This window comes from Ictalurus punctatus, chromosome 9, assembly GCF_001660625.3.
Source record: "Ictalurus punctatus breed USDA103 chromosome 9, Coco_2.0, whole genome shotgun sequence".
NCBI lineage: Eukaryota > Metazoa > Chordata > Actinopteri > Siluriformes > Ictaluridae > Ictalurus > Ictalurus punctatus.
The window spans coordinates 10,107,719-10,130,000 of record NC_030424.2 but is presented as its reverse complement, the minus strand read 5'-3'; the positions used below and the strand labels follow the sequence as shown (position 1 = coordinate 10,130,000).

General features: G+C 38.3%; 1 protein-coding gene across 1 annotated transcript in view; it reads left to right on the top strand.

Annotated features, from left to right (window-relative positions):
• The window catches only part of spint1a (serine peptidase inhibitor, Kunitz type 1 a), a 24,403-nt gene extending 3,489 nt beyond the window's left edge, over positions 1 to 20,914 (top strand). Inside the window, exons 3-11 of the mRNA XM_017475577.2 lie at positions 1,556 to 1,713; positions 2,009 to 2,150; positions 14,381 to 14,551; positions 15,764 to 15,811; positions 16,110 to 16,241; positions 17,181 to 17,237; positions 17,376 to 17,558; positions 19,049 to 19,108; positions 19,196 to 20,914. Coding sequence (XP_017331066.1) covers positions 1,556 to 1,713; positions 2,009 to 2,150; positions 14,381 to 14,551; positions 15,764 to 15,811; positions 16,110 to 16,241; positions 17,181 to 17,237; positions 17,376 to 17,558; positions 19,049 to 19,108; positions 19,196 to 19,386 — 1,142 coding nt within the window. The 3' untranslated portion in view covers positions 19,387 to 20,914. The remainder of the gene's footprint in view (positions 1 to 1,555; positions 1,714 to 2,008; positions 2,151 to 14,380; positions 14,552 to 15,763; positions 15,812 to 16,109; positions 16,242 to 17,180; positions 17,238 to 17,375; positions 17,559 to 19,048; positions 19,109 to 19,195) is intronic.
• The last annotated feature ends 1,368 nt before the right edge of the window (positions 20,915 to 22,282 follow it).

The window sequence follows — 22,282 nt, the reverse complement described above, 5'->3', positions numbered from 1 at the left end:
AAACCTTACTTTGGTTCCTTTAAAGCACTAACAATTTATTTTCTGGGTTATTTAAAGCACCAGTAAATTTGATGGTTCTCTAAAGAACTTGGGAGTAAAAGGTTCTTTGTGCAACTTAAAAGGATTCTCCTATGCATCAGTCTGAAAAACCCTTTCTGGGGCCATATGTATAAAACTTCTCATAAATGCTCAAGCTTTGACTTAAGTGAAAAATATCCATCTATCCATCCATCCTTGTGTAAAAGCTTTCAGCAAAGTCCTAAGACTGACTCTAAATTGCTGACTGAGGTGGCATTTAAGTGCTGTGAACTAAGGACTAAAATTGTCAACCCAAAATGGCTGCCCTCAGCCTCTGAATTAGCCTGCAAGGGTAAAGTCACAGCAGCATGATACCATTCATTCATATTTTTAATTGAAAGTTATTTTAATATTTAAATTTATTGAACAATTTGCTTTGGATTATGTGCACAATTATAAGTACATGCATATAATTTACACAATTTTGTGCACTTTTTTTTTTTTTTTTTTTTTTTATAAGTTTCAGCACATGAAAAATGTGATGTTATTTAAGTAATTAAGCTGAGGAATCACATCATTATAAATTGCACTCACAGCTGTATGTAAAGGAAAGACCAAAGTTGTATATCTTAAATAAATGGATTCAAAAAGAATACCTTGACGATCAAGCCTGTATCATTTTATCAACTCCATGTGGTCATTTAATTCCAACAGTGTTCATTCTTTGTTGGAAAGTGTGTGGTCTCTGTGTCTCTGCTGCCATCTTATTACTCCTAACTAGGTTAGGATACCTCTCTAGCACTCTTAAATAATTTAGGAGCCGAGACCAGGTCTTAACACTTAAAATAAAATAATAAAGTGTTAAGACTTTATGAATTGCACTTATTCTTAATGATGGGTTCTTGAGTTGAGCTATATTATGAATCCATTATGAATCACACTTATATCCTTAAATCTGGGAATAAGACTAAAATTACGTCATTCTTAGAATTCTGACACGCTTAAGACTAAAATTTTACTCTGAGTGGCTTTATAGATATGGCCCATTTGGTTCTAATTGGAACATTTATTTTTAAGAGTGTAGGGCCATTCCCATGTGCAATATGACTCTAAAGACATATTACAGCATCTAAATACTTGAAATTCCAGTGTTGAACTTTTTGTAATATACTTCCTGCAATACAACGTACTTTTATGTAACCACTTTCAGTTCAATTCATCTACAGCCTAATTCTGTTTTGTTAAAAGTGCTCCTTACTAAAGGGTCTTGGTTGTGGAATCAAAGCAATAATTTGTTTTAAATGTTTTGCTGTGTTTGTATCTTGCGCTGCTCAACTCGTAAGTGTACTGGAAACACAATTCCTGTAATTCAGGATTCCCCCTGACCTTCCTGGTGAATTACTCAGGAAGAGCACACTTACGCATGCATACCTCATTCCTGTGGCAACTTGTTTGAATGTGGACCATAACAACCTGTTCTCACTGCTATAATTTCCAGTGTTATCATTCTTACTATTTACTTTCTTGTGTTGAGCAGATAAGAAGGATCACTCTCCTAGGGCAATAGCAGGACAGGATAGAGTGGTGCAGCCTCATGACATTGTGACGCTCAATGGCCTTGAGAGCAGGGATGACCATGAAATTGTTCAATTCCAGTGGACGCAGGTGTCTGGAATCCCCACAGCTGTCATAGAGGTATGTGACCTCTCTCATCACACTGCAGGTTCTACTGTTGAATTACTAGACAGAAATTGTTTGTTGTTTATGTATTTTTGAATACATTTACATTTATTCGTTTAGCATATGCTTTTATCCAAAGCGACTTACAAATGAGAATAGCATGCCACATTTTGTAAACTCATTAAGATATTACATAAGCTGTTTATCTGATTCTACCACATGTTCATCCTATCTCACACATTCCGAGCACAGTTGTGGATTTGGGCCTCCACATTCTAAAATTACAGCTCGACGTGTTCATTCCTTTCAGAAAACCAATTTTAAAGATGAAGTGAGGGTGTCCAACCTGTCTGCTGGAGTGTATAAGTTCAGGCTGACTGTCACAGACGATGCTGGCCAGTCTGACTCCGCAGAGGTCACTGTCTTGGTCCTCACACCTGAGCAGTCACACCGTGAGTATTTGTCTTAACATAAACCTATATGAGCTGTCGCCAAAGTTTGATATTGACACTCCTAAGACGTGAATTCAGTCAGTTTATGAGGTTGGATGTTGTGTTGATAAACATGTCTCAGATGCAGATGTGTTATCCATCCATCCTTTTTCCATAGGGGAAAATTATCCCAGGGAACTCAGGGCACAAGGCAGGGGACACTCTGGATGGGGTGTCCACTCATCACAGGGCACAATCGCGCACACATTCACACAGTTGTTTTTTTATTAACAGATCAAAAAGGCATCCAGTTTGTCAAGTGCTTTTATATATAACTGAAAGGAATTAATTTAGTTATGTATTAATCACTTGATTCAGCTTGGTTTCTTGGGAGAGGAATCTTTGTGGTTTTACACATAGGCTGATGCAGAGCAAAGGGTTTTTTTTGGGGGGGGGGGGGTTAGGGGGGATGATTGAAATGTATTAATACAACTGGGCTTAACACATAATGAATTTAACAATTTTATCCTTCTTATTTTTTTAATTGGCCATTCTTGTCAGGTATTGCAAAGTGTTGAATTAACTCTTTCAGAGTTCATTTGTACCCAATTGGACATGAATAAACACAGTAGGTTAAGTCAACACTGTGGAATTTACTGTGTAGTGTCCGTATATAATAGAGGAACAGGCCATTTTTGTATAATGGTGACTTGTCCTATTGCTAATTTGTATGTTGATGGGTGTGTAGATGAACAACTTTTGTTCACCAACGAATCTGTGGCCATGTTTGCATGTGTTGCTTATGTAATATGACCCTTTATTTTAGTTGTCCTTTGCGTTTTTGTTGGAATTGCCTTGGTTTAGTTTCCTACATACAAATAACTCAAGTTATATCTTAAACCCTTAAGATTTAAGGTGATTTTCCACCCTAAAATAACACCACACTCTGTAACTAGAGAAACTTGATGGTGATTTTCTTTAGTAAATTCCCTCTGTTTTTAAAAAAAAAAAAAAAAAGTATTATATGAAAAGTACCACAATCAAATTTTACTTAGAAAAAATATACCAAGGTACTTCACGACTTGATGAGTAAAAAAAAAAAAAATGAGTGAGTCAGAAGAAAGCGGAAATGAGTCTCGTTTTTTGATATGCTTTCTTCTTTGAGGCAATGAAACTAGTTGAGCTGGTTTTCTGCTTGAGTTTCATAAGCAGTGTCTCCTGTGCGTGAGATTCAATGAGTAATCGTTGTTGAGTTAGCTTCATTTCACTTTGTTTTTGAGGTGAATTTTGGTGAGAAAGCATGGAATTCTGTTTACTGCTGATCCGATGAAGCATTTTCAGTAGGTCTGCTGCCGTTTATGTGGATTGTTGGGGTGTTTTGTACAATAGTTTAGACTTTCACTTTAGGTCACTTTTTTTTTAAACCCCAGCAGGAAACTCGCACGTTAGAGCAGCAGCAAAAGAATAATGAAACAAACATATTCAGTAAGATTATAAATGGTACTGCAAATGAAGTAAATATAACTGCCAGGCCTCTGAGTAAATGTGGAAGTGCAAATAGTAACAACAGATTGCAGCAAAGTAAGTGATCAGCAGAGAAACCACAGCAAGTTATGTAGTGCAGTTATAGTGAGTTAGCAGCAATGCGGTAAACAGCCACCAAGTGCGAAAATGCAAGCAGATGTCTGAGGAGTTTATTCTAGGAACAGGCTCTAATACACAATGTCCTGGCACATTGATGAACTGTTGTCTATCAACAGCAGTTACCCTGTACGAGACTTCCGTGGTACAGAGGAGCTGAACGAGTCTTTTGCTCAATGTGTGCCACTGTTTGACCAATAAATCATGGAGGGGATGTAATAAATTGTCCAGGATGGGCAGTATATTGGTTGATTTCCTCCTTTTCACAACCACATCAAAACTGTCCAGAGAGCATCTCAGGACAGAGTCATCGTTCTTTGTTGTGCTTCTCTTGCTCTAATGCTGCCCCCACCATCCAGCATACTGCCACAAAGAAGGCAGCACTCACAACAACAGACTGGTAGAAGAATTCCTACATCTTGCTGCAAATTTTAAAGGATGTGAGCATCCTCAGAAAGTAGAGTCTGCTCATCCCCTTCCTGTACACAGCCCACTCGCTGACCTTCCAGTCCAGCCAGTTGTCAAGGTGGACACCAAGGTATTTGTAGGTGTCAACCAGCTCAAAATCCTGTCCCATGATGTTTACTGGTCTGGTTGTGGTCCTCTTCCTTCTGATGTCAACCACTATCAAATTGCTCTTGGCCACATTTTGGAGAAGATCGTTCTTTCCATACCACTAGACAAATTTGTCTGCCAGGTCCCTATACTCTTCTTTCTGTCCCCCCCTGATGGACCCGACCAATGCAAAGTTTGTGCAGATGACCGAGGTCTGACTTGTACTGGAAGTCTGTGGTGTACAGGCTGAAGAGGAATGGAGGTGCTCCAGTGCTGCTCAGTAGCCTCTCGGACAGGTAGCTCCCCAGCCGCACGAACTGAGGTCTGAGGTAGTCTGTGGCCCAGGAGATCATGGAGGTGTCAACCTACATTCTACCCATCTTCTCACTTAGCACAAGAGGTTGGATGTTGTTGAATGCACTTAGAGAAATCTGAGAAATGATTCAATGAGGTATCGAACACCATTTAATGGAGCTTAAATGGTGGCCGTATGCGACAAATTTCTTGATGGTCAAAATATATAGAATTTCATTTAAATGATGTTTCACGTCATGTGTCTGTATTCGGTCCCCATATGTTATTTTTCCTGTCTTGTTGATTGTATTGTGTTTTGCTCCTGGCAGATGCTTGATTGTACAGAGTGTAACAGAAGTCAGATGGCATATGATTGTGAATGTTAGCGCTTTAATATACCGTGAGATGTATTTGTTTTGTCTGTCACACATTACTGGTTAGTCATAAACGCCTTATTATTTTTAGTCATTTGGCTAGTGTGGTTAAATATAAAAAAAACAAGACATGCAGTTTCTGATGTGTTGTCTGATCTCATCAGCCCTACTTCTCCTTTCTCATGCAGTTAAATAAATAGCCATGGGTCAAACATGCATGGTATATTTTTCTGTTAACTGCTCATGAAGGATTTGAATGGAATGAGAGGTAAGGTTTATCATGACCTACATGTGGTTTTTAAGTGAGCTTTGCCAATTCAGTTGTTTGTGTTATAGACCAGTGACGTTTGGCTTTGAGCTCAAAAGATGGCTATGAGACCAGAGATTAGGATTTCAGTTTTTATATCTTGGTATTTACATCTAGATGTGTTAAACAAAATAAAACATGGTACCTTTTTGTATCAGACCACCCAATTTTTAGGCAAGCAAAAGTATAGGAAGAGAAGTCTTGAAGTAAATAACACTTAATATTTGGTTGCATATCCCTTGCTTGCAATAACTGCATCAAGCCTGTGACTCATTGACATCACCAGAATGATGATGTTTTTATTTTGTGATGCTTTTCCATCTGTCTCTTCTTCAGGAGGTGAAATACATGCTCAAATGGGTTAAGGTCTGAAACCTTCCATTTTTTCCCCCCTGATAAAGTCTTTTGTTGAGTTGGCAATGTGTTTTGGATCATTTTATTGCTGCATGAAGTTCCTCCTGATTCATTTGGATGCATTTCTATGTAAATTGGCAGACAGAATGTTCCTGTAAACTTCTGAATTCATTCTGCTGCTACTATTGAGTTGTATCATCAATAAAGATTAGTGAACCTGTTCCCGAAGCAGCCATGCAAGCCCAAGCATGACACTACCTGTTTAACAGATGAGCTTATGTGTTTGATCATGAGCAGATCCTTTCTTTCTCCACACTTTGGCCTTTTCGTCACTTTGGTAGAGGTTCATTTGGTTCCAGAACTTTTGTGGCTTTGGGAATTCCAAGCTGGTCTTCTGATACGTACTTTTGAGGAGTGGTTTGCATCTTGTGGTATGTCTTAGTTCTGCTCTTGAAGTCTTCTTTGAACGATTGTGATACCTTCACACCTGCTTTGTGGCAGTTGTTGATGTCACTGCCTGTTGTTTTTGGGTTTTTCTTCACAGCTCTCGCAATGTTTCTTTCATTAGCTGCTGCTGTTTTCCTTGGTCAATCCATTCTGTGTCTGTTGCTCAGTACACCAGTGGTTACTTTCTTTTCCACGACATTCCAAATTGTTGTACTGGCTATGCCTAATGTTTGTGCAATGCAGTCTGATTGATTTCCCTCTTTTCTCAGCTTCAAAATGGCTTGCTTTTCTCCCATAGACAGCACTCTGATTTTCATGTTGGCTTATCTTTTTAACAAATGCAGCCTTCACAGGTGAAACTGAAGGGTAAAACCAAGAATAGATGTTCAGAGCTATTTATTGTTTAAACAGTTAATCTAACAGGACACACCTGAGTAACAAGAAACACCTGTCTCACTTTTTGCTCACCTACATTGGGTGGTCTGATACAAAATTTTTATGTTATTTAAAGCATCTACGTGTGTGTGTGTGTGTGCGTGTGTGTGTGTGTGTGTGTGTGTGTGTAATATTGACCATGTTAACTACAAAATGTCAGGTTTTCTGAGAGTCTTATTCCTTCCATTGAAGCATGTATTCAGATGACGCGCTGATGGATTTGATGGATAGATACAACTTTATTGTTCTTTCACAGTACAGGTACTCAGCCACGAAATGCAGTTTATCATCTACCAGAAGTGCCAAAAGTACTGTCCAAATGAACAAAGTGCAGGTTGAATATGTAATAGATAAAGATGTAAAGATAACCCAAAATATATATAGAGTGAATCTACAAAAAACCTCAATGGCCTAATGGTGTAGTGTAGAGTTCAGCCAGCAGGGTAATGGTTGTGGGGAAGAAGCTGGCACTGAGCCTGCTGGTTCTGGTACAAATGTTCCTGTATCTCTTCCTGGATGTTGCGTTGTGGAAGTGCTCCTCAATGTGAAGTTTGTAAGAATGTTTAGCTTTCCTAATACCCCTTTTCAGGTTGGCCCTGGCTGTGTTATTGGTCTCTGTATCACTGGACCTAAAAGCAACATCTCTTGCTTTGAACAGGAGACAGACCTCAGAGTTCATCCAAGGCTTCTGATTAGGAAAGGTTTGAGAGTTGTTACATTGTCTATACAAATGTTCATATGATCCAGGTCAGAAGATGTGTAAGCGAGCCCAAAGTGGCCTATGAGGCAAACGTAGTCCAGTCAATATTTTGAAACTGGTGGTGTTGTGAAGAAACTGCCCCCTCTGGCCATGCATTCACTGATGGTTTGACACATTTGAAGATTGGCAAGTACTTGGGTAGCTTGAACAAAGATAGGTGATCAGACTGACCCAAATGGGAAAAAGGAAGCCTTGTACGCCTCAGCAATGTTCGTGTGAACATGATCCAGTGTGTTGTCCTCTCTGGTAGAGCAGGAGACATTCTGATGGAATTTTGGAAGTGCAATCCTCATAATGGAGTGACTGAAGTCTCCAGCAAAAATACAAGCTCCATCTGGATTTGCAGACTGCTGATATGTGTGTGCAGTTTTCTTGCTGATACGTGTATGCAGTATTTCCATAACTAGTTTAGAATTGGCTTTCAGTGGAATGTAAACTGCAAACAGAACAATAGCTGAAAATTCTCTGGGTGAATCAAAGGGTCTCCACTTAATCATCAAATTACCATAGCAATGACCTTCAGTTACAGCAGAGTCCATGCACCATGATTTAACACAAATCCACAGACCCCCACTTTTGCTTTTACCAGAGTCCACTGCCATTCTGTCTGCCCTGAAGACCCGTCAGCCTTCTAGCACAATGGTGCTGCTAGGAACGTTGTTGGTGTTGTTAAGCCACGTTTCGGTAAAAAGCATAATGTTGCATTCCATCATCTGTTTATGTAATGTTATATGAAGCAGCAGTTCATCCATTTTGTTCACCAGAGACTGTACATTTGCAAGAAAATGTTGGTTTAGCTTTAAGCCTAACTGTAAGACCGCCTCACTTCCTACTCCCTTTTTTATGGTCTCGGGCTTGGCTCTCTCTGCCGGAAGAGATGGATCAGCAGTCCATGGTGTTCTAAGTCCTCGACCATAAGGTCTTACACAATCTTGCAGAGTCCATGTCTGCGCAAGTGCACACTATCAAATGCAAAGAAATTCATGTAAATATTTCTACGATTCTACTTTTCACTCGGGTTATTGCTGATAGTAATGAACCTTTTTATAAAAAGCTTTGTGTTAAATTGAAAAAAGTATTTTCAGGTATAATTTTAAAAAAGAATTACTTATTACAGCAAGGCTTTCCACTAGATTTTGGAACTTTGCTCATTCAGGCGACATTAATGATAAGGAGTCTATTTGTCACATATACATTACACAGTGAAATTCTATTCTTCACATGCCCCCAGCATGTGAGGAAGTTGGGGTCAGAGCGTGGGGTCAGCCATGATACAGTGCCCCTGAAGCAGAGAGGGTTAAGGACTTTGCTCAATGGCCAAACAGTGGCAGCTTGGCAATGCTGGGGCTTGAATCCCCGACCTTCCTATCAGTAAACCAGAGCCTTAACCACTAAGCCACCACTGCCCCAGTGAGAAAGATTCATGCTCAGTCGACGTTCCATTTCACCCCAAAGGCATTCAGTGGGATTGAGTTGGGGGCTTGGACCACTAAAGTTCTTCCACATCAACCTCCGCAAAACCATGTCTTTATGGAGCTCGCTTTGTGTGCAGGGGCATTGTCATGATGAAACAGATTTGGGCCCCTTAGTTCTAGTGAAGGTAACTCTTAATTTTACAGCATACAAAGACATCCTAAACAATTATGTGCTTCCAACTTTCTGGGAAGCCTTTGTGGGAAGCCTCACATATGGGTGTGATGGTCATATGTCTGAATGTCTTTGGTCATATAGTGTATATGGCTATAATTCCTCTGCAATAAGCAAATCCTTTCTTTTGTCCTTTCTGTTTTGGCTGATTTTGCTAGAAATTAAGTTAATTATTTAGCTAGCTAGCGCACCGAAGTCTGCAGACAATGTAAAGATGCAGGAAAAAAGACAATCGAAATAGGAACATCGTTTTCCTCAGATATGTTGGCAAATTAAGATAATGCTCAGAATTAATATTTTAGTGTAATTACCCTTCGCATCATCTACTAACTCAACTCCCATCGAGTCATCCATCAACAACTTGTGAGCTATCAGAAGATATCCAACTACAAATCTGCAGTGAATCATAGTGAACTTTCTTTGAAGACCTTATATAACATTTCGCAATGGTTTTTTGGTTTCTGAAATGTTTCATGTGAAAGGCCTATCTACAGTGCCCGCCACTGTAGATTGGCACCCTTGGTAAATATGAGCAAAGAATTGTCTGTTTAACGATTTTGATCTTTTTGTTTAAAAAATTCACAAAAAAATACTCTGTTCTCAACAAAACACAGGTTTATTACAAAATAAAATATCTTTGTTAAATAAAGGTGTGCAATAATTATTGGCACGCCTATGAGTTCATATGAGAGAAATATATTTGAAGTATATTCCCAATGATATTTAACATTTTTATAGTACACCTGAGTGAATAGGACCAGGAAATTGTTCAACCATGACTTCCTGTTTCACAGAGGTATAAATATGAGGTAAAACACAGACCAATTTCCCTTAGTCATTCATAACAATGGGTCAGCCCAAGGAATATGGCCATGATGTGCAGCAAAAGGTTGTTGAGCTCCACAAAATGGGAAGTGGCTATAAGAAATAGCACAAGCATTGAAAATACCCATTTCCACTATCAGGGCAATAACTAAGAAGTCAACTGGAAATGTTATGAATCAACCTGGAATTGGGCATTTGTCTATATTGTCTCAACACACTGTGAAGAGGACGGTTCGAGTGGCCAAGAAATCTCCAAGGATCACAGCTGGAGAATTGCAGAAGTTAGTTGCATCCTGGGGTCAGAAAGTCTGGATCTGGAGTGATTCTGTATGGAAGAATGGTCTCGGATCTCTTGCCATTTATTCTCCAACCTCATCATGCATTATAGGAGAAGACTCCAAGCTGTTTTCTTGGGGGGGTGGTAGCACAAGGGGAGGTAGCACAAAATATTGACTAAAAGGATGCCAATAATTGTTGCACACCTATATTTAACAGATTATTTTGGAATAAACCTGTTTTGTTTGCAATTGTTTATCCATGAGAACATTTTTATGAATTTTTTATTTTTATTTTTATTTTTTTTTAAACAAAATCCGATTTATCACAGCCTTCTTTGCTCATATTTGCCAAGCGTGCCAAAGTTAGTTGAGGGCACGGTATAATCCGTTCAAAGGAAAACAATAATTAGGTCAAAGAGAATGTGAAAGTTTCCGTCCACTGCTGTGGTTTTTGCACTGTGGGTTTTTGTGTAAATATCTGTACTGTGTGTAAGTATCTGATGTGTACATCATAATGTGTACTGCAGCATGCATATTTCACATTTAATAGCAATAAAGTCTATCTAGATAATTATTACTTAATCTGTCTAGCTGCTGCTATTGCTATATACCTACAAAACTGTAAGGTAGATAGCAGCCTTGTGGTAGATTCCATTTCACAAGAGTTGGAGTGTACAGCTTATGATAATGTTCCTGGTCAGACATTACTAAATATATTCAGCTATCCTGTACTGGTTTTGGGCACCCATGATATAAGAAATTAGATGAAAACCTGGCTTGTGACCATACATTTTGTTGGGGCAAGATGACATAATGGCATAACCTCAAACAGTAAAAGATAGTTGAGAGTCCTCCAGCATGTAGTCCAACAACTAGTTTTGAGCAGTTTTATACATACAGTATCTCACAAAAGTGAGTACACCCCTCACATTTTTGTAAATATTTGATTATATCTTTCCATGTGATAACGCTGAAGAAATGACACTTTGCTGCAATATAAAGTAGTGAGTGTACAGCTTGTGTAACAGTGTAAATTTGCTGTCCCCTCAAAATAACTCAACACACAACCATTAATATCTAAACTGCTGGCAACAAAAGTGAGTACACTAAGTGAAAATGTCCAAATTGAGCCCAATTAGCCATTTTCCCTCCCTGGTGTCATGTGACTTGTTAGTGTTACAAGGTCTCAGGTGTGAATGCGGAGCAGGCGTGTTAAATTTGGTGTCAACACACCAAATTTAACACGGGAGTTCTCACACTCCCTCATACTGGTCACTGGAAGTTCATCATGGCACCTCATGGCAAAGAACTCTTTGAGGTTCTGAAAGAAAGAATTGTTCCTCTACATGAAGATGGCCTAGGCTATAAGAAGATTGTCAAGACCCTGACACTAAGCTGCAGCACGATGGCCAAGACTATACAGCAGTTTAACAGGACAGGTTCCACTCAGAACAGGCCTCGCCATGGTCGACCAAAGAAGCTGAGTGCACGTGCTCAGCGTCATATCCAGAGGTTGTCTTTGGGAAATAGACATATGAGTGATGCCAGCACTGCTGCAGAGGTTGAAGGGGTGGGGGGTCAGCCTGTCAGTGCTCAGGCCATATGCTGCACACTGCATCAAATTGGTCTGCATGGCTGTCATGCCAGAAGAAAGGCTCTTCTAAAGATGAAGCACAAGAAAGCCCGCAAACAGTTTGCTGAAGACAAGCAGACTAAGGACATGGATTACTGGAACCATGTCCTGTGGTCTGATGAGACCAAGATAAACTTATTTGGTTCAGATGGTGTCAAGCGTGTGTGACGGCAACCAGGTGAGGAGTACATAGTAGTGTGTTTTGCCTACAGTCAAGCATGGTAGTGGGAGTGTCATGGTCTGTGGCCGCAGGAGTGCTGCCGGCACTGGGGAGCTACAGTTCATTGAGGGAACCATGAATGCCAACATGTACTGTGACATACTGAAGCAGAGCATGATCCCCCTCGCTTCGGAGACTGGGCCGCAGGGCAGTATTCCAGCATGATAACAACCCCAAACACACCTCCAAGACGAGCACTGCCTTGCTAAAGAAGCTGAGGGTGAAGGTGATGGACTGGCCAAGCATGTCTCCAGACCTAAACCCTATTGAGCATCTGTGGGGCATCCTCAAACGGAAGGTGGAGGAGCACAAGGTCTCTAACATCCACCAGCTTCCGTGATGTCTTCGTGGAAGAGGACTCCAGTGGCAACCTGTGAAGCTCTGGTGAACTCCATGCCCAAGAGGGTTAAGGCAGTGCTGGAATATAATGGTGGCCACACAAAATATTGACACTTTGGGCCCAATTTGGACATTTTCACTTAGGGGTGTACTCACTTTTGTTGCCAGCTGTTTAGACATTAATGGCTGTGTTGAGTTATTTTGAGGGGACAGCAAATTTATACTGTTACACAAGCTGTACACTCACTACTTTACATTGTAGCAAAGTGTCATTTCTTCAGTGTTGTCACATGAAAAGATATGTGACAATTGATAATCAAATATTTACAAAAATGTAAGGGGTGTACTCACTTTTGTGGGATACTGTACCTTCGTTCAGCTATGCTTGTGTTAATACCATTTAACCAGTGTTTTACTGGTTTTATCAAAAATTTCCAACCCATAGTGATAGAGTCTATCAAATGACACATAAAATTGACATTTTGTAGTAATTTTCACAGTTTAAATTGACACAGTTCAGTCACATGGAAAAAGTAAGTACACACCTACATTATCACACCTTCAGATCCATAAAATTAGAATGAGGTTTTCAAGATTGGGTGCCAGTGATTAGAAGTTGCTTAGGGAGTGCAGGTGGAGCCTGTCTTATTTATACCCCTCTCATCTAGTATTTGGTGTTTTCCATTATTATTGAGTTGCCAAGATCTAAAGAGTTCTATACATTATTCCACTGTAAGGAAAATCATCTACTAGTGGCACAGATTTCAAATGACCATGCCTGGCCGTCCCAGCAAATTCAGCTCAAGAGCAGACCTTTTGATGGGAAAAGAAATCTCCAAGAACCCCAAAGTTTAATCACAGAATCTGCTAGTAAGTCTTGCAACTGTTGGTGTCAAAGTGCATGCTTCTACAATCAAGAAGAGATTGCACAAATTTGACCTGCATGGAAAGTATGCCAGGAAAAAGCCTTTGCTGCCTAAAAGGAACATTTAAAGTAAGACTACAGTTTGCTAATGAGCATATAGGCAACGACCAGGCCTTTTGGAATAATGTGCTCTGGACAGACAAATCAAAGCTAGAGTTGTTTGGTCACAGTAACAGCAGACATGATGCTGACCAGAGAAGCACCTCATACCAACTGTGAAGCACGGTGATGGAAATGTTATGGTTTGGGGTTGCTTCCCTGCGTCAGGGACTGGACAGCTTGCATTCAGTGATTCAACTATGAATTCTTCATGTCAAAGAGTGCTTGAAGATAATGTGAGGCCATCTGTCCGAAAGTTGAAGTTGAACCAAAAGTGGACCTTTCAACAGGATAATGATCTTAAGCACACTAGCAAATCCACCAACGAATGGCTCAAAAAGAAGAAATGGAAGGTTATGGCATGGCCTAGTCAAAGTCCAGATTTGAATCCCACAGAAATGTTGTGAGGGGATTTGAAACGGGCCGTACATGCAAGAAAATCCTCAAACATCTTGCAGAATATTGCATATAAGAGTGGTCCAAAATTCCAGCAAGCTGATGTCAGAGAGTGGTGAACAATTATGCAAAACGCCTACAAGAAGTTTTTTCTGCTAAAGGGGGCAATACAAGCTTCTGAGGCTAAGGGTGTATTTACTTTTTCACAGAAAAATATCACAGCTGTTGATCTTTCTTTTGAATAAATGATTGAAAAGTCTAATTTTCTTTGTGGTCTTGTTCAAGGATATTAATGTCATTAATAGGTACTGTTTCAAAGATATCAAATGTTTGCTTGTCCAAATGTGTCAAAAAGCCAACAATGTCCATTGGGTGTACTTATTTTTTTCATATGAGTGTATGCAATTCCAATTATTTTCTATAAATCAAGACCTTGGCATGCATGGTGTTTTTATTTATTTATTTATTTATTTATTTATTTATTTATTTATAATTCAGTCAACTGTAAGTCCTATGCTCCTTTGCACTATCATGGGACAGCCAGTTTCCTTAACTATATGGGCCTCCATTAACGCCTGCTTTTAGTTTCCATTTTGAAATAATGATCGCTAAGTAGGCAAATTAGGTTGGCAATGTCATGATGTATATCTCTTGCCTATGCATGTTTTTAGTTTTGTTTTTTTGTTTTTAATTCTTGTCTGTTTCATTTGATCTTTTTATAGACCACTGTCTGGTGCCTAAGAAGGTAGGACCATGCCGTGGTTCCTTCCCTCGCTGGCACTACAATGCATTGTCCGAGAAGTGTGAGAAGTTCACCTTTGGTGGCTGCAATCCAAACCGCAATAACTACCTGTCTAGGGAGGAATGCGTGCAAGCCTGTGATCAAGTTTCAAGTAACGTACAGTTTAACATTTGCTGTCAAATCATTGTTAAATTAAGCATGAATAATAATCTTTTTGTTATATATCTTTAATTGCATATGTAAATTGCAAATATGTATCTTTAATTACATTTTATGATAACGCCGTAATGTAACCCATTACATTTAAAATTTATTTAATTTGATTACAGTTACTGATTTGAATAAAATTACGTTACTTGTGTTACAAATTTATCGTCAAGAAAACAAAATTAAGTACAAATGCGTTTTTAAAATGCACCTCTTTTTTTTCCTAAATCACAATTTTTTTCTTTAGCCCCGAATTATTCTCCACTTGTCACAATGTAATTGAACGTCAGTAAAAGAAGACCGCCTGTAACGTTATATCTTCAGTGAACGGAAGCGAGACCAATCAAACGGGGTTTACAGGAAAATATGTGGAAACACTCATGTCTTATTGGCTGACAGTCTCTCAATTCTGCCAAATGCTAGCTCACGCATCAGTGTGAGGGGAAAAATGGATATGCCAGTTTAAAAAAAGAAAAAAAAATGAACCAGTAAATGGTTTGTAACAGTAATATCCTCTGGTGCTGAGCAGGAAAACAGAGTGTGTAAATGTCTATATGAGTTCCAGTTTACTTGAACAATATATGAGCAGAGCACAAGGAAAGATAATGTACTTTGCGTGGCACTGTAGCAGCTCAACCCATACAATGATAGCTTAGCTGTGCCTCCCCTTGGCTAGCGACACCAAACTAGCCTAGTTAGAAAAGATTTATATTTTATCAGTCTGGTAGTTCTACACACAGTGACAACACCCGAGGCACGTTTTATGATAAATCCAACTTTTTCTGATCATGTCATACATTGGCGCGCGCTAAAATTACTGAAAGAACCGAGTTTCACTTCGTAGTGTATTTTTGTAGGTTTGATAGGTTTTCAAAGTAATGTGAAAGTAAAGTAATTAGTAATCTGATTACTTTTTACATGCAGTAATCAGTAATGTAAACAGATTACAATTTTAAAGTAGTAATCTGTAATTACTACTTAACCCAACACTGATATTTTTGGTAAAGTGACTAATTTAGAATTCAGTTTTATTAGTAGGCATTCCAAACAAGATCTTAAGCTGCCAGGGTTAAAAAGCAGAAGCATGTATAGATCTTGGTCTTGTCTGGAATGCTACTGCTTATGTTTGCTACTAATGCATTATTCTCTGTTGCAGTTCATACGTTTCCCTCATCAGGGAGACATGGTCCAGTTGAAATTCCGAGTAAGTCCTTAAAGTTGTTATCTTAGAAGTCTGCCTTATCTACTGCTTAATGAATGAGAAAGGTCTCACACACTCACACTCATCTGTGACACGTTGGCATTATAAAGGCCCCCTGAAATTACATGCCACCAGTAAGCACTGAATTTAATCATTTAAAAAGCTGAATTAAACATTTTGACACGGTGAGTTTAGGCTTAGGTTGACATTATTTAAATTTGACATGACATATTCTTTATTATGCTTATATCTATTATATCTCTTTAGTATGCAGAACTCCCAAACATTGTCTCTCTTTCAGGTGAGGAGTGTGGCGTGTCATGTGGACCAGAGAAGTTTACCTGCGCTAATGGATGTTGCTTAGACAAAGCACTCGAATGTGATCAGGCGAAACAATGTAGCGATGGCTCAGATGAAGATCAGTGTGCTAATAGTAGGTACCAAGGTTCAAGTAATCCTGCAGAAAGTGCACTCTGACCTCCTTATATCTTGGGTGTTTAGTCATAGTCTTGCTATGATGCTAGTCTAGCAGAAGCATGATATGTTGTTTAAAATCATTAGCTCACATGCAGCCCACATAAAAAAATCAACAACAACTATATATTCAAGGAATTAAATCTCTAAACAATGACAGGAAGGCAGGCGGGTGGGTGTCCTTACAGCTGTGGAAAAGTGACATTTAGACCATCAGGTTGCTTACCATGGTGATAAGTTTGAAAGCAAAATAATTCATCTGAGTTGCTATCGTGCTGGAAACAACTTTAGGTGATTGATTGGACTACTTAAACAGTGCTTATCTTTAATGTCAACAGATTTTTGTCATAGATTGCCAGCTCATCATTACTGGCTTACCTAACATTTCTTATTCTAGATAATAGTTAGTCAGCCACTGATGTTCATTTCATTTAAATCAATAAGCGGAAACAAGACAGTGGACAAATTGACTAATGTCCAGTTTATTTCCTACTGGTGGTTTCAGTCTATTTCTTCTTCTTCTTCTTCAGATAGAAATTAATGCTTACTTATTATTGCTTCTTTGAAAGCTTCTGACAGTTATGTTATTTAGTTACGCAAGTTGCAGTTTCTCTGCTTTTCATACCGCAACGGTGCCACTACTACTGCCTGATACTATCATTTGGTGAAAAGATTTAAGTAAGTTTTAAAATTTTTGCTCCCCTGGATCTTTTACAAAGATGTTTGCTTGAAATTAAAATTGTATGGAAAGGTGGAAGCATATCCTCCTTTAAAAACAAACAAACTATATATATATATATATATATATATATATATATATATATATATATATATATATATATATATATATATATATATATATAATATTATATTAATTTTTTTTTCTCTTCCTGCACAGTGGACTCAAAGTTTCGCAGATTGCTTGACATAAATGACAGTTCAATGAAGGACAATGGTTTGCATCATCATCATCTATCATTATTATTATTATTATTATTATTATTACAACAAAAAAACAAGCACTGATGCATTCTGGAGAATGGTGTCTATTTCTTTCTTATTCCGATTCTTTTCTTCCACTACCAACATTAAGCCAAGGCAGCCAGCTACTGCACACAACCTCCTTTCACAGGAACCTGCCGAAACAACAATGCCAAGTGGTATTACAACCCATATGAGATGAAATGCATTCCCTTCAACTATGGTGGCTGCAATGGCAACAATAACCAATTTGATTCTGAGCAGGAATGCATAGACTTGTGCAGAAAAGTGACGCGTAAGTTTTGACTAGAGGCCTCTCACTAACTAATCTTATGCATACACAAATATATTGAAATCTTGGCAAGTAAAAATCTGTTGATTTATAGATACATTTGTCTATTGTTTTAAATTTTGAGTTTATTTTTTTTTAATTATGATAATTAAACATATTTCAAGACATTCTTACTAATTTGAAGATCATGTTCTTTGGCAGATAATTTCAAGCATTTATTTCTATAAAGAAACAAAATAATCTTACAATAGGTAAGGAATAATGCAGGACAGTGTTCTGAGTTCTCGGTTATATGAAAATAATCCATGCCAATTATGTGATTATTTTCATATATTCACATGGTCAGGAGTATTATTCTGCTTATACCATGGTCTATCTGAATAGTAGATTCTGATTGGCTGGAAGGTGTGCATTCGAACCATTGAATGCACATGTAGTTCCAGTCAGTTTAATCACTGTTCTAAATGAATGTATGGCCTATAAACAATTGCATGCAGTAGTTAAATTCAGTATGGCACAGACACACAATTCATACGCTCGCTCTCTCTCTCTCTCTCTCTCTCTCTCTCTCTCTCTCTCTCTCTCTCTCTCTCTCTCTCTCTCTCTGTGTTTCGAAGAACTATTTATTATAATTAATACAAATAAGTGTAATCATATCACACTATTTCTGTATGCGATTGAGAGTGGGGAGAATTCTAGAGCTAATTATATATGTATATATGTATATTAAATAACTAACGAAAATGAACCATTATTTTTATCTTTTCAGTCAACTTTTGCACTGCAAACCACAATGATAGCCTTAACTTGTCAATGTAAGTGACCATGCTATAAGCGGAATAATCCACGGCTATGTCTGCATTACACAATTGTAATGCACTCTACGGAGGCAACCACTCTCCGCATTGCGTCAGGTGGTTCTTTGCCTCCATGTCGTGCATTAAAATCATGTAATGCACACCTAGCTGTGGATTATCCCTTACTTATACCACAGCGATTTGACAGCTATCGCAATTCAGCTATTGCAACTATTGCCTTTCATTTATTAATGAACTACATATCACACTTTTAAAAATCCGTTTAGTCTTAAATTATGTGGAATGTCCACCATATCTGTGTATGGAATCTTACTATAGAAACAATAGCATATAAGAAAGAGCACATTAATATAAACCTGTCAATCTTAGTACAGCTGGAACTACTGTCCAAACCGTGCAGTTATAATAATAATGACCAATCAGATTCGAGAGTTCAAGCACGCTGTGGTATAAAATAGTTCATTTCAAGCATGGAATTATCAAAATCTGTTCCTTTTAGCGTAACTTAAGAAGAAATATTTAATCTATTTGTCTATGTTCAAGATTTTCATTTGTTAAGATATCATAGTTTTGCAGTATTGATGTCATTTGTGGGTGTTTTTTTTTTTTTTTTTTTTGTAAGAACTGCTATGAGTGTATGTGCATCATAATTAATGTCTGACATTGCTTATGCAGATAAAGATGCTTTCGAAACACAGAAAAACTTTGAGAAGCAGGTAGAAGACAGTCAATCAGGTAATTGTTCATTAAATTGCTGTCCAATTTTGTGAGAAAAATGTATTCTTACATTTACATTTCTCTTCCCTGGTCTGTCCTTTTCAGTTTCCATTGCCATTGCTGTTGCACTGGGCTTGGCCATCCTGATATTGCTGTCTGTGCTCGGTTACTGCATCCTGAAGGAGAAGAAGGGGTCACGGCCAAGGCACCAGCACGTTTCTGCTAACGGTGCACACCTACTTCCTGTAGAGGACACAGATAAACTTGTCTACAATAGCACCACCAAACCCATCTGATACCCACCTTCTCTGTCAGTCTACTGCAGTGCTTCTGGATTCCAACACTGTATGTTTTTTCTGCTGTAAAACACCCAAATCTGCTCATTAAGGGTTTGATGATTTAGTTGATGATCTGGGTAACATGTAATGCTACATTCATAATTACCAAAATATGGGAATTGCTGTAAATAACACCTTGAAAAGATTTTCTGATCGACCTCTGTGTAGGAATTATGTTGGAATTTTTGTAGCTCCCCGACAGCTCCGATTTCTTTAACCAAACCTGGTAGGGAGGCAACTGCCTAAATAAGCACGCTATTTCTCCTTGAAAATAAGTTTTTAAAAAGTTTTTAAATAAGAGTTTTACTTGAGAATGGATTATGGTGTATTTCCATACTATTCAATTCTACTGAAGATTAAAAAGAAAGGCAATAATATTTTACATGAGCACAGATTAATGCTAGCTAATATTGGATAAGAACTACCACTGCCCTTTCATTTACTAGATAAATATGGCAATGTGTAAACACTTTCAAGTCAGGATAACAGGACGTTTTCCCATCCCCCTGATTTTTCTCACATGAAGTGAATGCTGAGAAAATAACAAACTGTGCAAAACATGGTGTCCCCGAGACTGGAATTAAGAACTACTGCTCGACACCATTTCTGGAAACACTCTGTTTAGTGTTATCCCTGTTCTAACACAGCAGAATCAGATTGTCCGCTAATCGCTGAGCCCTTCAGCAAATGAATCAGACAAACTAGGGAGACGTGAGCGCGTAAGGCAGGACTGAGACTGGGACCACTCCTCTGAACTCGTACACCAGTAAGATACTCTTGCGAAAGCTTGTGGATGATTTTAAATGACTTCTTGAGATTTAAAAAAAAAAAAAAAAAAAAAAAGTTTATTTTATTAACCAGTCACTTGGTTTGAGCAAGGAACATCTTGTGATTGTACCAAGGTAAGGTGATTGTACCAACCTTCACTATTAATTTTTTTTTGTGTGTGAACTATATTCTGTACATTAAAACTAAAATTGTGTTGATTTTATTATATGTACTGCATTATATTGGTTTTTAATCAGCATCTCTGTACTCAGGGTTTAATGTTCATTTAAATGTTCAGGTCTGCTTTGACATGAGAATCTGTTTGTCAGATGTAAACACAGTTTTCCAAAAGGTTTATATTCCACAAGATTTGGCCTGGCAAACTGTTCCACTGTGTTTTTGAGGAGGATTTAAAATGTATTTAAAATGAAAATGTAATTGATTGACCACATGGTAACATTGTTATTTTTTGCAATTTTTAGATTTGGTTTATCATGGTGACTTATTGCTATATATATTCTAAGTCAACAGAAAATGATTTAAGAAAAATTTACTTTTAAGTCATTCTAATATAGCAGATTGTGATAGTTTAAGCTAAAACAATCATGTGACCTTCTTACTCGCTTCTAGTTGTACATAAATATTGAAAACATAATATTGATAACATTTTGAAAGTTTCTTCATCTGTTTTTAAAGATTCAATAAAATATATAATGTATATTGTGACTTTGTTTGATTGGTAGGGAATGATTACTCAAGAGGCAGGCTGCTCATTTGCCATAATATATATATATATATATATATATATATATATATATATATATATATATATATATATATATATATATATATATATATGTATATGTATATGAAATATTAAACTACCCCACCCTGGTAACTCATTCAATAACTGTCTCATCTGCTTCTCCCCTGAGCATGGGGCAGCATGGTTCTTTCCCCCAGTGAGCCTCTCTTAGCACTTGCTGCAGTTCCCATTTTTGACCACTATGTGCAACAATAACTGTTATGGAGCTAAACAGCAACGCTGCCCCACAATTGTGCAACATCTAGAAAGGGGAGCAAATGAATGGAACATTGGCTTAAATCTGTCTTTATTTATTTGTTTTTAAATCATTTGTCAATCAAAAGAGGCAATTTAGTATTTCAGTGGAATTAAAATTTTAAAAAAAGTATGATGGTTGCTCTCCCATTCCCCTGAATGAGAGAGGAAATCTGCCACAGTCTCAAGTGTACAGCCTGTGGACCACCTTGAAACTAAAAGGCTGTTGAACCAAATACCAATGGATGATCAATGCATTGGTGTCCTCCTTCATTGTGCTGTACCAGCTCTTGCTTATGGAAAGATTACCTTTGACGTTGAATGTCCAGTGTTATACATCAATCACTTGGGACAGCATGTCCCATGAGTCCGAGGTGTCCACTGGCAAGACAAAAAGGAGAGAGAAATTAGGAGGATACAAGAGTGTGTCTCCAGAAAGAGCAATTCTTACCTGAATAAAGGTCTGCTTGGGTCCACAATTCTGTCCTAATAGCCAGCCTCAGAAACTGCCCCATCTCCTTTTTTGCTCTTCAGTCTTGGGCAGGCTGCAACCGCTGCTGTCTTAAGTATGGGATGGGAAAAAACACATTAAAAAAAAACTTTGATTGTAGCTAGGAACCTCTGTTCTTGGGAACAGAGAGAGGAGGTCTCAAAATGGCACTGGAGTTGATTGAGCCTAACTTTTTAGGTTCACATCTGGTAGCAGCTATTCTCTCAAGAAGCACCATTGATGGATCAACAGGGACTACCCCTCTCCACAGTTTCAGGAGCTGGTAGGAGGTGGTATAGTGCAGTGCAGTGCACCTGTCTGTTCACCTTTCCACATAGTTGACTTTCCTGTCTTGCCACAAGACCTTAAATGGTCCTTGCCACTCAGAAGAGTATGGAATGACCACTTCCAGGCACCATATGGTGAACTAACATAAAGTTGTGCCCTTGTTCACATGACCTGACAAGGTCCATGCCAATTAATTTGAAAGGGACCTTATTTAATGTAAGGGTACTTCAATGGTTTAATGGCACTTT